General features: G+C 26.7%; 1 protein-coding gene across 3 annotated transcripts in view; it reads left to right on the top strand.

Annotated features, from left to right (window-relative positions):
- The window catches only part of Rok (Rho associated coiled-coil containing protein kinase), a 147,345-nt gene that overhangs the window by 118,187 nt on the left and 11,953 nt on the right, over positions 1–17,205 (top strand). Inside the window, exons 24-29 of one of the 3 annotated variants that reach the window (XM_075358615.1) lie at positions 2,929–3,088; positions 4,130–4,208; positions 6,791–6,995; positions 7,495–7,711; positions 9,754–10,069; positions 14,519–14,733. In XM_075358615.1, the coding sequence (XP_075214730.1) occupies positions 2,929–3,088; positions 4,130–4,208; positions 6,791–6,995; positions 7,495–7,711; positions 9,754–9,838 (746 nt within the window). In that variant the 3' untranslated portion in view covers positions 9,839–10,069; positions 14,519–14,733. Of the gene's footprint in view, positions 1–2,928; positions 3,089–4,129; positions 4,209–6,790; positions 6,996–7,494; positions 7,712–9,753; positions 10,070–14,518; positions 16,402–17,205 lie in introns of those variants that run through there. The other 2 variants (XM_075358616.1, XM_075358614.1) reach the window with 2 other exon arrangements.

Here is a 17,205-nt window from a genome sequence, read left to right as displayed (position 1 = left end):
ATACTTATAATACTGTATTCTATTATAACTTAATTATAATACTGTATAATTCTTGTTGATAATAATGTATAAGAATAGCTATTGAAAAAATAAGTCTTGAAATTTTCCCTGTAATATGGATTATCAAAGCTGTAGACCAAATTCATTTTTATCTCAAAAAACTATAAATATTATTATTTTTAACCTTGTAATGTGTTATCAGAAACTGAAGTATACATTAATACAATAACTTGGTAGCATCTTACTATAATTTATATGCGAATGTTCTACTGATGTATATGTAAAAAATAATTTTAATAACAATAAGAAATCAGGGTTTGCAATAAATACACATACTTGCTGAAATTCGTCCAAACAAACAATCATACAATAAGTTAATCCTCTTAGGACCAACTTATATAGTCCTATCAGCTGAAAATAAGAAAAAAGAACAAATGAAAAAATATAAATTAACTTATAATAGTTTGACTGACAATGTTAGTCTTTTCATATGTTGGTTTTTTCACAACATATATAATTAAATGTTGTTAACGTCTAGCATTATTTAAATTTGTATTTATTATTTGTTAATTTTTATATACAAACATATATAAAATACTAATATTTAATTAATGATTATTTCTGTCAAATTTATTAGGACAATTGTAATGATTTTGTATTCAAAGATTTTTTTTTACTATTTTTCTCAAATTCTTCAAGTGCCATTTTTCTCAAAAAACCTACTAATTACTTTAACAAAAATTGGACCAGTTTTAATTGTAAAATTTGTTAAGTTTATCACAGGCTTTTTAAAAAATGAATTTGTGATAGTTAACATTTTCCTGTTCTTACTTATAAAATTAAATGCCCTTTAATAAATTACATGCATCTACTCTTTCATAGATCATTTAACTCCCCATTATTTCATCTGAGGTTCACATTCCAGCCATAGCATCCATTCTAGCTCAGAAGTCAAGTTGCATAGTTGTTTATTACTTCCACTATAAAATGGTATGTAACAAATCAGTTCTTTTCCTTTAACTACATTAGTGTCTAAATAGTTCAGAACCATCTTACTAAAAATATGTGATTCTTTTTTTTTTAATAGGTCAAGGCTTTTAGAGATTCTTTTCACTTTACTTTTAATTCATTTTCCCTTTACAACATTTTAATGATATAAAAGATCCAATTATTCTTAGAGCAGTGCAAGGCAAATAATTGCATAGTTGAGGAAAAATCAAAACAAAAACATTATGTGTAAAGAATTCTTTCAACACATGTGATTGATTTGTAAACAACTGTATAATATACATGCCTGCTAAAAAAAAACCACACAAAATTAAAAACCTACGTGGACAAGAAAAAGTAAAATTTTGATCAAAAATAAAAATTTTAATTAAATTAAATAAAACTTTTATTAAAAAATTTGAAAAATTAAATTTTATTTAATTAAATAATAAAACAATACAAATAAAGGTAGAAACATGCAAAAGAGGCTCCGTGTTCCTTTCCCTGGGAGGCAAATCACCTGAAAATGTTTCTGAATTTTAATAAAAGAAGTTGACAGTAATTTAAAAGATGTAATTAAAAATGTATTAATGCACAAAATAACAGTTTTTTAATAGGTCATTTAATCTTTCAAAATTGCCTATTCAATTTCCTAACATTTTGCAATCATCACATCGCAATGTTATACCAGAGAAACGTGGTTAAAATATTTGTTTGCAAGATAGATACTAAAATTGTTAACATATACTTAAGCAGAAGCATTTGGCATCAGCTCAAAATTTGTTATAGTGTTTTAAAAGTAAGGGTAGTATGGGCTGTTTGACCACATGTTCACAAATTCACATATTGGAATCTGGGTTTCCTGTGTAAATGTTGAGTCAATGCAGTGACGACGCTCATCATTTCTGACAGCAAAGAAGTTTAAGCAATCACCTTTTGTTTTAAAAATTATGGTTACTACTTTCTAGGATAAGAAAGGCATTTTGTTGATTTATTTTCTTGAATACAAAGTGACCAATAATGCTGAAGCATGCTGCTAAAAAACATGCCATTCTGAAATGAATTGCATTGTAATGAGTTGCAACTTCATACAACAATCAGTGTTAGAAAAATTTTGCTGGGAAATTTAACTACCCACCCTCGAGCCTCAATTTTGCATCAAGTGATTGTCACTTAAAAAAATGACTTAGATTGCAGCTGTTTGAAAATGATAGTAAACTGAAGAATGGCATTACTAGCTGGTTCAAGACACAGGCAGTAGACTTTTATGATAAAGGAATAATAATATATTGATATTATATAAAAAATATTTGAAGTCAGTGCAGATTATACAGGAAAAAAAAAGTAGACTGATTTGCCTGTAATAAATTTCTGCCTTTCAATTATTTTTTTAATTTCCAAATGGTCCTTACTTAAAAAAGTTAAGCTTCATATTTTTAATTTTGTATTCTGTGTGAATAACAGGATTATTTTCTTTATAAACCATCATGACTTAGTGTAGTACCTCCATCTTTCATAATAGTAATACTAATGTGTGTGGCTCAGTTTGGATATATTTATTTTCTAGAAGGATTGTTTGTATAGGTTGAGGAAATTCAAAGGATTTGACTTTTTTTTTAATTACCAAGGAAAGGTAAAAACTATTCTGCAGAAATTCAATATTTCATTATTGTACCACTTAATATACTTAAATTTTACATTTTACTTTTCCAGTGTGCTAGACTTTCAGTGTGCTAACTGAGCATGGAAGAACTGTATGTGGTATCCAATTTTGTTTTTTTAGTATTCAATCACTTGCAATAATTCCAACAGTATGAACATATTCTTCTACTATTTAGTAATAGGAACTAAATGTTGGGTTTTGTTTTGTATACTATAAATTAATTAAGTTATGATGTATCTTTAATTTACTGAGAATAATTTTTAAATATTATCTTACAGAATCAAGATTAGAGGGTTGGTTGTCTGTTCCAAACAAGCAAAATATTCGGCGGCATGGATGGAAAAAGCAGTACGTTGTAGTGTCTTCCAAGAAGATAATATTTTACAATTCTGAAAGCGATAAACAGAATACTGACCCTATTCTAATTTTGGATCTGAAGTATGTAATTTCTGTTATTGAATTTTTTATATCGATGTTGTTTAAAAAATAATTTCATAGTTTTTTAATTAGTTGTTAAAACACTTTAAATGAATTGTATAGTTTCAATATTATTTAAGAATAATACAAACTTATGTAGATAGCTGAATATTAGATAGTAGTGGACAGTTTAAATGTTTGTTAGTATTAAAAATTTCTCTTATGTAGAAATCAAATTAATAGATTCAATAGTTAGATGAAAATTAGATTAACATGATTTTCAGCTATTGATAAATTGTAAAGTCCAGAACCTGCAGATTACTAGAAACATCTTGAAATTAAAGTTCTACAGATTATGATGTTAAATTTTTTTATATGTATTTAGCAGTTTTTTTTTTTTCGGGTATATAACTTAGTTTGTTTTTCAGATAACCAGTATAAATTCACATCACAATCATTGAAGCTATTTATAAAAAAGTTGCTTTTTGAAAGTTCATAAATAAATGTTGTACTTGAAAAAAGTAAATAGTATTTGTTTTGTTTATTTGAGGAAAAATTTCTAGGTAATGGTTTAAAATGTAAGTATACTGTTTATTTTTTTAGTAACTGTATTACAGTACATACAGCTCAAAAAAGCATACTATTCATCCAGTTTAGGCAGTATTATTCATTACTTTTATTGTGCTAAAGTAAAAAGAATGATATAAAGTGAAAATAATCGCTTTAAAGAAGTTATAAGTGTGATATAGTCACTATTACTGCGTACATGTGGGTTACATCTTGTTATTACATACTGCATTCTTCTATACATATAAAAAAATAAAATTTAATCTGTCTGTAGAAATAATTTATGTGCTACATTGACATTTAATAATAGAATGAATCAAATTATATGTAATATTACTGCAACACAGTGTTTGAAAATACCAATTAAAATTGTGTAATAACATATTACATATCTCTAAATTTGCTATTATACATCTTTTATCTTAGCCTGAATTTGTATAGTTAGTTAAATTTGTATTTGGTATTATTATTTTATTTATTGTCATTTTTTTTCAGCAAAGTATTTCATGTTCGATCAGTCACACAAGGTGATGTTATTAGAGCTGATGCCAAAGATATTCCTAGGATATTTCAGGTATGACAGTCTTATATCAATATAAGAGGGACGTTCAATAATTAACAAGACAAATTGATGTAGAGAAAAAATGATTTATTCAATGACAATGAAACACACTACTTTTCAACTTAGTCTCCAGAAACTGTTACACATGTCTAACTGTTCTCTGAGCTTTCTGATTCGCACAGCATAGAAGTCTTTACATTGCTGTTTGAACCATTTGTTTACTGCTTTTTTAACCGCTTTATTGTCATTAAACTACTTGCCGCATAAAAAGTTTTTAAGTAGGCAAAACAAATGAAAATTGGACAGAGGCGAGGTCTGGGCTGTAACAAGGATGTGGCAACATCTCCCAACCCAACTTCTTGAGCATTTCTCCTGTTCTGAGCAATATGGGGGCACGCATTGTTATACAAGAGAATCACATCTTTTGAGAGAGCGCCTGACGTCTTTGCCTTATTACAGGTCTCACCTTATGTTAGAACATGTTAGAACAGTACTCACAGTTCATGATACAATATTCTAAATAGTCAATAAAAATTGGGCTTTGCGAATCTCAGAAGACCATCAACATCATTTTACCAGCTGACGCATGAGTTTTGAATTGTTTTTGATGGGCAAATCTGGATGTTTCCACTCAAGACTTTGCCATTTGCATTCGGGTGAAAATGGTAAATCCACGTTTCATCACAAGTTATTATACAATCTAGAAAGTCAATCTAGAAGCCTTCTGCTTCAATCTGTTCTTTGAGCTCAGAACAAATGTGAATCTGAGTGTCTTATAGGCTTGAGTCAATTGTCTTGGAACCCATCTCAAACACATTTTGCAATAATTCAGCTCGTTATGAATGATTGAATGCATGGTCCATCAATATTACACAACTAGCAATTTGAGAAATTTTGACTCGCCTGACTTCACAAATAAGATCATTTATGTGATTTTGCAATGTGGTAGTCAAAATTTCAGCTGGTCTTCCAGAGCAATGGAGATCAGTTACACTTGTTCTGCCCAAACTAAACTAGTCCACCCACTTATACACATTACTACAGTTCAAACACTTTTCACCATACTGTTTTAGCATTCTTGACTGAACATTGCTCTATCAGTGTACACGTTTCAAGCGGACCTGACATTCTGAAATCAACAAAAGAGTATATGTTTAGATTAATTATGTTCAAACAGCTGATTAAATTTGTTTCCAATGTGCCAACTTGACCCTTAAAAAGTTTCATTGTCATTGAATGAACCATTTTTTCTCAACATCAATTTTTTTCATAATTATTGAATGTATCTCATATTTAACAATTAGAAATTGACACCTACTTTACAAACTGGTCCTCCATTTAATTTTGTACAGTCTTGTACTTTTGCCCTGTACATCCAGCCTTCTGTGTAAACATCTAATGGACAAGAAATCTTTTGTTCCAACCGCTTGATTTTTTTTCAGTTTATTTTTGCTACATGAACTTAAATGATGGTATGGTATTTTAAAAATCCATATAGTTTATCATACTTTTAAGGAATGAATGGAAAAAAAATAATGAAGTATAAATATACACACTAAATGTTTAAATATTTAATTTAAAGTCTAAAATTATATTACTCATAACTTGATTATGTAACATATCTGTCATATGTAAAGGCTCAATAAGTTTTGATTTTGTGTTCTTTAAATTGCTGTTATAAAGCTAATAAGGGAATCATCATAAATTTAAAAATAGATTGTTTTTTCTGGAGTCACTGAAATAATTATAAAAAAAAGAAATCACATAGAACTTATTTATCTAAATAAAAAATAATAATAATTATTATTATTATTATTATTATTATTATTATGGAATTCCCACAAGTTTGTACCAAATCATAGAAATGAGCTGATTGTTTTCCTTAACTTACATCAACTTGCCCTACATTATACATCAGTAGATATTATTACTTGCACTTGCTCTCAATATAGAAAATGATTAACTTACCAACCATTTCTATGAATCCATTGCATATCACAATTATTTTAACAACTACAGAATAACAAACAAATGTAAATCTACTCACTGTTCTGAGTGTTCCATCCAATGGCACAACAAGGAATATATCACTATCTATAAACTGATATTATAATTATTTTTTTAATTTTCACGGCCTAGCTCAATTAATTAGTTAATGATTTTTCTTTTATAAACTGAAGAATTACTTCTTATGTCCAGTGTCCATTATTTTACAATTCACATGTAATATAAAATGCGGAGATTCTGTTAATATTTTTTTTATAATTTTGGTAAGACAATTCCAAGATGAACCGCACTCAGAAAATTGAATAACAGATATTAATCTTTTCAAACACATCTGTCCCTTTTACAAATATGTACTTGACCATCTTATGGTAATTCAACTTTTACATAAAAAAGGTTGACGAATATCTAAAACTCTAAAAGTTAATTACAAAAAAATCTTAATAAACGTAAATAAATTTAAATTTAATTGAATTTTAATGGACTTACTTAGTGTTTTTATTAATTATAACTATTCATAAATATATATGTAGCAATATAATAGAAAGCAAAAATGATTAAGTTTATAATTTGTTGTCTTCCACTTTTAGTTACTATATGCAGGAGAAGGTGAAGTTCGACGTCCTGAAGATGGTGGAGGATTAGAATTAAAAGGACAGGATGAGAAACCAGGCACAATCACTTTGAAGGGTCATGAATTTATTCAGATCTCATACCACATGCCCACCAATTGTGAAGTCTGCCCCAAACCATTATGGCACATGTTCAGACCTCCTCCAGCTCTTGAATGTAGACGTAAGTTTTATTTTCATCGATAAGTAACTTTATTGCATTTTTACAGATAAAAACAAAAATAAATCTTAAAAAGTTTCTCTGCAGATATGTAAATAATCAAGAAAAAAATAATTTTTTTTTATTATTTATTAAAAATAAACTGAAGTTATTAATATTTAGTAATAATTTTTTTAGATTTTATTAACTTCTTTTGTCGCTGTTAACGTTTAATTAATCATATGCCTGCTGAGCCAAAAAAGTGGCAGTTAAACTTTTAATTGCTATTATTCTTAAAAATGTTGTTAATTGTCTTTAGATCATGTAAAATGTTTTTTTCTCTTCTGATATTTATGTTTTTATAAAATATCAGAGTATTTTTCAGAAGTAGCAGTCAATAAGAAACATTTACAATAACTATTATAGGAATTCTATAGAGATTTATTTACAATTAATTGCTAAAAAATTATGTTTTCTTTGTATATATTATAGCTGCACTATATGCTTAAAAAACTTGTTGTAGGATGCCGGATCAAAGTTCATAAAGAGCATTTAGAAAGAAAAGAAGAAGCAATAGCGCCTTGTAAGCTTCATGATGATCCAAACACTGCTAAGGAATTGCTAGTCTTGGCTCAAAGTGCTGATGATCAAAAACATTGGGTACAGCGGTTGAGTAGGAAAATTCAGAAATGTGGCTATAAAGCTAATTCTACTACAGATGGTGCCAAAATTTCACCAAGGTATAATATTGGAGGTTTTCTATTCTTTTAACTTAATATCAATAGTAATTATGCAAAATAAATGCAAGAATAAATTAATGCATTGATTGCATTTATCAAGATAAATGCATAATTTAATTAAAATAGGCGAATACCTGATTTTTTTAATAATGTTAATGAATTAATTACAAAAATATTATTTCTGCTGGAAATTGAATCCAGGTCAAGATTAATTATATGCTAGCAAAACAGTTACCATTTGATTAGTGCTAGTTGGTCATGTTACGCAACTACCCAAACCAGTAAATATAATAATTATAGTCAGTACAATTTTGTATTATGTGTTAAAATCATGTATTTACTTACTACTTTTACTTGAAAATTAAATATATAACTAGAATAATAATGGTAGGAAAATGTTGATTAAGGTGCCACTTAAAAGCCACCAGATTATTCATTGAACATATTTAAAAACTATAAATATTAAACCCCAAATTTGTTTGTAATAATTACATTTATTTTTAAAAAATCATTCATTAACAATTACGTCAAGCCTTATTCCCAAAAGTTTTGTCCAGAAATAACTAGGCTTGCTTAAAATGTAATTCACCACAATCACCCTTGAAATACTCCAGTTAGGAGGTATATATATATACTTAAGATACAGTTAGGCTACTTCCTCTCCTGTTTTCTGAGCACTAAGATAAATTCTTTTTTGTATTTTGTTTACTGTCTCTGTTGATATTTAATTTGCATTTTAAAATAGTATGAATCAGTAAATAGACAAGTTGAATCTTGAGAATGATATATTTATCATATAGGCAGAACATGTTATACAGTGTATCATCTACCATGATGGTTCATGGTACTAATTTCTCTCGCAGGAGAGTAAATATTGAGAATTTTATTTTTAAACAAATCTGTCATGCCCTCATTTTATGAATGCAATCTTTGACATCGTCTTTATTTTTTACAAAATGTAGACACCTCTTAATTAAAAGAATTAATCATGACTCAAATTCTGCTAAAATCATTGCCAATTATATAAGCAATGTGTCTTCCAATAATCATGAAGATTATAATAATCTTCATGAAGATTATAATAATCTTCTTATAAAGATTATAATCTTTATTGTTCCATTATGCAACAATAAACCAATAAATGTTTTAAGTTCATCTATTGTTAGTTCTTTAAACTATGTTTGTGATTTTGGACTTTTGGGGACAATTGTGAACTATATCTATTAGTTTCTTTACACATTTTCTCAAGAAATATATCGCATAAAGTGTTAAATTAGTTGATTGGTTGTGCATCTGCAGCAAATGGAAAAATAATTTTATTTTTATTTTATTTTTCTTTATAAATGGGATATTTTTCAAGCCACTAGTAACATTATGCCATACTGGGTTTAGCTTGATATTCAATTCATTGTCCTAACTGAGATCTAAGTCACTATCACTGTATATTGACATTGTAAAATAGATCATCTTTGTCGAGTTAATTGTCACTTTAGTGAGTAAAGGATTCATTTAAACCACCCTTTGTAAATGCACACACACGCACAAACAGTAAAAATAAAATCTAAAATATAAATAAATACTAAATTAACAATAATATAAAGAAAATAAATGTAAAAAGCACAGTTTAAAGAATAATAACTTCACTGAAGGTAATGGCTGCTAATAAAACAAACTTTTTTAAACTATGTATGCTACACAATGCATTACTGACATAAGAATCGCCTCTTACCAAAGCTAAGCTCACATTGACAGTAATAAACTACATACTAACCAATGACCTGTATCTCGGTCATCCAAATGACAAGATTCCCTTGCCATGACCTGGAAACAAGTCATCTGCTTGTAAGATACTGTTCTTTACGACCCAGATCCAAATTATTACCAGTGAATATGTTAATTTTTCATTTCCATAACTTCTAGCATATCTAACATACACTTGTTTGTTTACAGGAGTTTACAGGAGTTTTAGAATTTATATGTGCTCAGACAACTAAAAATCTGTCATTTCAATAACTGTTTTATGCATTTTCTTTACTTTGCAGAGAATCTACCAGGTCATCCCTTAAGCCTTATATTACAGCCCAACAGCGTTCAGCGACTCTTCCAGCCAATGCATCTTCTAAATAAAATCACCAGTTAATATATGTCTACAATATCATGAGTGTTCTTGGTATTATGAAACTAAATATATTATTCTGTAATGTATATTTAGTTCATCAGAAAAAATACATCATATTATTTAACATTAATCATAACTACCAAAAAATTCTGCTCTTCCCCAAAAGCCAGAGGAAGGTCTCTTTGACTGTTACCAGTTTTGTTTTATTTTAAACTGCTTACAGTTAATCATTTTATAAGGTATGATATTTGCTATTTTTAGTATGTAGTTATTAAATTTTTAATTTATACAGTAATGCTTAGTCATCGATTAAATTAATGAATATACTTTAGTGAACTTGTATTATTATTACTGTAGTTAAACTATGTGATTAATATTATATTAACGAATGAACAAATTGTGATTGTTGTAAAGGTTGTTAATGATGCATTTTCTCATTTCTTACATTGTCTCAATAATATTGCAAATGGAACATAATAGTATATTTTATTACATGTTGAAAGATTTTCTTATTACTAATACTTACATTCTCCGCAGTTACATTTTTAACAAAAATATCTACTATCTACTAAGTAAGAATGTAGTTGATGAATTACTTTTTTTAGAATTTTTTCCGAGATAAATTATCTATATTTTTTAAACAATAAATCTTAATAAGGATGAAATAGAATTTATTCAAGTACCATGAATTACTTGTGTCTCTGTCTATATTAAAAAGTAAACTGGCAGATAAATATTAAAGATTTATTTTTTATTTATAAAAAAAAGGATTTTTGAGATCAAGTGGTTGCTGAAAATTTCTTATATAACTCGGTCATTTTTAAACAGAAACCCAGTTCTAAAGTAATATTACATTAAAAAAAGAAAAAAATAATTATTTCTTCATTAGTTACATGTTTTGCTCATTCTGTTCTTTGAATTACAAACAAGAATATCTCAGTTCAGTTATTAGCAATCAGTTGTTTATGGGCTAAAGCAAAGTTTTCCATTAATCAATCTATTGATCATATTGAAGATATTAAGTGAAACTGATTGTTAAAACTTTCAGTCTCGCGCTGTTTAAAAGTTTCTGGTCTAATAAATTAGCAGTTTTTTTGCAATATTCAGTTTAATAATATAAAGCTTTTTTTACATAAATGTATACATCTGACTAGGTTTTTTATTTTTTTTTAAAATCAGATTCCATTAAATAAATAATCTCACCATTGTCTATGGTAAATAAATATTTAAAGGTCAACAGAAATGTATTCCTAAAAAATGTTTAATAGAATACTCAGTGTTCTAATAGAAAAGCACATGTAAATTTTCTTTGTTCTAGATTATAAACATGCATTTTTATATATTTCCAGTTATTGGAACTCTATTGAAGAATATTAGCTCTGAATGCTGGAGATATTTGTTTACTAATCTATTTGAAACTTTTTTAACTTTGAATTTTTGAGTTGTGAACAAAAAGAAAGTGATGAAGTTGATTTTCTATCTCAGCTAATTTCATTGTAAAGGCTTTTCATACGAAATTGTTCTTCATTGCTTTTTAAAGTTATGGATTCCATAATTTTTTGGTTTTAAATAATACTATAAACATAGTGTTATAAACTTGAGACCCTATCAAATATACCCTTTTGTTAATTTCATTAATTCTTCTATAAATTTCATAAAGAAAAAGTGTTAAAACATTTCTGTTTAGCAAATTTATGAATGATTGATTAATCATATACTGTACGTTTTGAGATGTGTAACAATTTATTGGTGGAAGAATTTATCAATGATCACATAGATGTATTGACACTTTTTTTTAATAATACAGCTTATCAAAAAATTAAGTTCTAGCTTTAGCAAATTAGCTCATAACTGAGAGAGATTAATTGACTAGATAGATTAGCCATTAAGCTATTTGATTGTAAAAAACTCCAAACCTGTCTTCGTTAGAATAATTTTTGTCTGATCTAAAATGGCAAAATATAGGACCACTAGTAAACAGTTTCAGAACACATAGATAAATAAATAATATTTAAAATTCTTAGCCTCCAGTGTAGAAGATATCCATTAGTGTTCTGTTTTCTGTGGGTAAACAAACAAGTAAAGTTAGTGAAACATCTAAAGATAGTAACATAGATGATTCTTCCAAGTATAGGATTATATTTAAATTAAACAGAATTCAATGAAAATTATGTTTTGAAAAAATGAAAGTTTAATCTAATTCAAATTAATGTTCATATTTTAAATCTTAATGTTAATATTTTATTCAGACTGAATTAATTTGTTATGAAATTAGTATTTTTAATACTAATTAAATTTGTAATTTATTTAATATAAATTAAATTATTATTTTTTAAATATCTTAAATGATGAGAAGTAGTAATGTATAACTTCTTAGATATACTTATGCTTGGTACATAAATGATTCTTACTACTTATCCCTGGTATGTAAATAATAACATGAATCATACAGTTAGAAGTTGGTGAAAATAAAACACTTTAACCATTATATGTTTTGAATTAATTATTTGTGATTCTGTTTTTTTCTGAAAGAATTTTTTTATTTATCCAGCTTTCATTTCAAGAGACACTGAAAAGTTTTTCTTCTCATCACCTAACATTCTTAATGCCTAATTTCAGTTTAATTCTTCTTCTTCTTTCATTGTTATGAACAATGTCATTCTTTTAAGTGAGCAACATACATATAAATTTATATATGAATTAATTTTGAATTAATTATTTGTGATTCTGTTTTTTTCTGAAAGAATTTTTTTATTTATCCAGCTTTCATTTCAAGAGACACTGAAAAGTTTTTCTTCTCATCACCTAACATTCTTAATGCCTAATTTCAGTTTAATTCTTCTTCTTCTTTCATTGTTATGAACAATGTTATTCTTTTAAGTGAGCAACATACATATAAATTTATATATGTTGAATTTGATTTTCCTGCACGTTATATTTATTTATATGATAATTTTAAGACTTCAATTATTAAAAAGATGGAAAAATGCAAGGTGTATTTGGAAATTAAGCATTAGCTATTTAAAAAAAAAACTTTTCAATTATTTTTATTTCATCAGTTGTATCTTAGGCTATTTTTCTGCTTAGCTTCAATTATTATAGAAGCATTTATCATAATAGGTCCCAGTTAATTTGTTATTTCCTCATCATAAAATAAAGCTGCCTATGATAACAACTTATTTGCACTGCTCTGTTGATATTATCATCAGAATGCCAGCTAAAATAATCTCTTCAGATATAGTGGTGCATGAGGGACGATTCATTTGTTCCCTGCCAAAAATTGGGTTCAATTAGCAACTAAGCATTATTATGAAGCAACATAAACTTCAAAATCTGGTGATGAATTCAGTTGGTTTCACATTTTTTTTACATCTACAAAGTAAAAAACCAACATATTTTGTGGATAATAGGTTCTAGATTGCCTTTAATTTTAAATGTACAGAACAAGATGGAAATGTGATTTATGGTTCTCTTAATGACATTCACAGTTCAGTCTGCTTAAACATGAGTGAACTCAACATGCATTTGTGAAAACTATTACCACAGATTTGGCAGAGACATTTTCCAAAAGGTGCTTACTTTTGAATACACCTTGTATTTAAAGAATATGGGTTTTACATCATACCATTTATCATTAGATTATTGAGGCAGTGTTTGAAATTTTTAACTTAGTAGAGCATTTTTGTTGTTTTATGAGACTGTATGCTCACACCTATATATGTATAATGAATAAAGATCTGTAACCGAATTACTGTTGTTGTTAACGTCTGAATTATTCACTAAAATAAATATACTTTTATAATAAATAATTGTGGTAGCTATTAAAAAATGCTCAATTTAATCAATAATATTGAACATAATAATTTAAACTGTGAAATGTTATGCTGTTAATAGCATTAGTAGTTATATTTTAAGACTTAATAATCAGGATGTTTATTTATAAATGTATCATTACTTAATATATTTATTCTGTTATTTATCACATACAGACGTGCATTTCAGTTTGCTGTATTTATGTTTATTTTTTTATAATGCATTATTGTAATTATATTATATATTAATTGACATTTATAGAGTTTCATAATGCAAATAAATATTAGTTAAAATGTAGATAAATATTTTGGCTAAACTAGTCAAGTGACACATTTATGTGTAGTTGTTTTTCAGATTTTTAGTAAAACTATCTAAATGTAATTCATATACAACACATATTTTTTAAATAAAACTTATTAGTTTTTATTAAATTAGTGAATATTGTATGTTTATTGCATTATGTTTTAATTTTTATTTGTTACTTTTTAAATCCTTTAATTGCAGAATGGACTGGCTTTAGCTGCACCTTTCTTAACCAGCTGAAGTTCTGATATCACTTAGTTATTTGTAAGAGTTAATGAGAATAAACTATGTCATTAACTCTTGCATCGGGATGTGGCAGATATAAGCCATTATTATTACTTAAACTTATGAAAATGTTTTTTCATAACATAATGAAAGTACAAGGTATAAGCCAGCCACATTACCCTCCATGCAATAGACAAAAAATTTGAAAAAAGTATAATTTAAAAAAAAGTCAAGCCAAAGAATAGAAATCAAGAAGCTGATTATACCATTCACAGGAGGTACAGAATGTATCTGTCATTATTTATATTACTGAAACTATCATATATACTGTTTGTATTTTTTGGAAGAGTAATATAGGAGATCCATTTCAACCAATGGACAACTCGGCAACTAGTTTTTGCAATCCTCAGGCAAGAAAATGAGTCTCTCGACAGTCTCACATGGAGATTCACTCCCTATTAAACTCCAATAAAGAAGCAATGCCTCACCAGTTATACTGGAAGGCACCAGCAGGCATGGCATTAGAGATGAGCAATTAGAATCCTATGAAGAAGGATGAAAGGTAAGGAAACAGAATCAACCTGCAGAAGGCTGCCACTGATTAGTATTAGATTATTATAATTATTGATCTATAAATTTATATGTTATGCATTCATTGAATAGTATAAAAAAAAAAAATAATAAAAATGAGAAAAATAAATCAGATAGCAGCCACAGATATTTTTGCTAATAAAATTAACATAAATACTAGCGGTGTAGCATGTTACACCACAATTATTAATATATGTGTCCCCCCCCCATATTCTGTATAATGTTCAGTCATATAAATAATTACATTTATTGGTCTTTTTATACTTTAAAATATCAACAAATATTAAATAAAATATTAAGAGTAATGAATATTCAGGTGAATATTAATTCAAATTATCTAACACTTGAATACATAATACCTACACATATGATAAGAAAAGAGTAATTTTGTTTGAAGGACATGATAAACGATAAGGTTTCAAAGTTGAAAAAAACATCTTGGGTAAGTGAATCTAAAATGAGGCAAATGAATACTTGAAGGTTTTTAACCTAAGATTTTCAGATGTTGATAGAACATGACCAAAGACCAAATATTCATCATCCATATCTCTCCTACGTACAGGATATAACTTATGAGCACATAAATTACGAAGTATCGTGTAAGTTCTGCCCTACATACTTCCTCACCATACTCAGTAAATATTCCTTAATATTTATACCTCACATGGTAATGTAACTAAATTAATTAGTAAATTATTTATAAGTATGTTCAGTAAATAAATTATGATTATTTTGCAGCTTAAATAATTATTTAGCTATCATAATTAACTTTATAATTATTTGTTAATAGAATGCAGTCAGATGAGAAACAGTATTGTAATAGTTTTTAAATTCCAGTAAAAAGAAATTTATTTATTAAACCAACTGTGACATTTTATCCATTTCTTATTTGTTCATTGCTACTACTTGTTCCAAATGCATTTTTATTATGACATAATATGAAAATCGATATACCATCATTGTATGGTTATTCTTATCAAATTATTAAAGTCCTTTTTAATATGTTCATCACAGTGAAAAAGACAGCTAGGAACTTCTTTATTCCCACTTTCCCTACTGTTCATGGCATGGGATATTTGATATTTTTTAGTGTGACTATCAGTTTTTAATTTTACTTGTCTCATGTAAGGTCACCTATTACGATTTTCATTGTAGAAATAGGATTATGTACACATATTTTATAATCTAACTTGTTTTAACTAAATGAATTGTTTAGAAAAGATAAAATAGTTTTAATATATTGACGTTTATAATGTGATGTGACATTCAATAAAACATTTCAAAACTTTTATGTAGAGGTATGTGTGTACACATCCATATATATCATAATCATTGTAAAGTAATAGGCCATCTGTATTTTATTTTTAAGAAAGGTGGCTTGCTGACTAACCATGTAAAAAATATAATTTTCAGGTTATTAATGTTCTGATCATAAATAGAAGATTTATGGTTGCCTCTATTAGAATTATTTCAGATTTTAGCAAAAAAAAAATTTCTGCATTAGTAATAACAGAGCTATTGATCACTTAATTATTTTAATAAGTGATTAACTGTTTTCCTCCAATTTACTTCTTTAAAGTAATAACATTATTTATTTTCAAATCAATGTGTCTCCTTGACTGTTAATTTTTTTCTTTCTTTCTTTTTATTTACTGTTAATATCTATTTGATGGTATAAATTTTCCATAATAAAATTTACTTTAATCTTAAAATCCAATGCCCTGCTTTTTTAGAGTGTTATATTAGTTAACATTTCTTTGGCTCATTTTCTAAATAGGTGCTTATTAAAGTCTAGTTTTGATTATTTTGCATGTATTAAACTAATATTAAGTAAACCAATATAGTTTGAAGACTTGTATATTCGCGTGTTTTTAATTTTTAAATTGTGTTATCTTTATCATGTTATAATGTAATTAATTATAATTATTAAGACATTATGTCATAATATGTACAAATGTGAATTATTTTATTAAAAATATTTTTAGATAATACTTTTAAAAGAATATTTCAGATGATTAAATTTGAAATAAACTGAGTTTTATTAAATAATATTTGAAATGATTAAAAACACTTATTTTAAAACAAATTGATTTTTTTATCAGTGCAATAACTCCGGTTGTGAAGCTTTTATAATGTATCTTCTATTTTTTTATTTCTTGACCCGTTTTTATTTTTTTATCCTAATGATACTTTTTAATTGTGCCAATGATACTATATGTTATGTCTAATTTAATGCTCACAATATATATTTTTAAAATTAATTTCTATATTTATTTATTTACAGTAGCATATGCCCTTTTTTTATTAATTTTTTTAATAAATTTTTCTTTGACCTGCATAATAAATGTATGTATTGGTTTATTGAACAGTAAAAAATACATATTATTAAATATAGAGTTAATAAATACTTCTTTCATTAAACCAGAATTTATTTATTCTTATT

The sequence above is a fragment of the Lycorma delicatula genome, chromosome 2 (assembly GCF_047948215.1).
Source record: "Lycorma delicatula isolate Av1 chromosome 2, ASM4794821v1, whole genome shotgun sequence".
NCBI classification, from domain to species: Eukaryota; Metazoa; Arthropoda; class Insecta; order Hemiptera; family Fulgoridae; genus Lycorma; species Lycorma delicatula.
The sequence above is the reverse complement of the archived record's forward strand: the minus strand, read 5'-3'. Positions and strand labels throughout refer to the sequence as shown.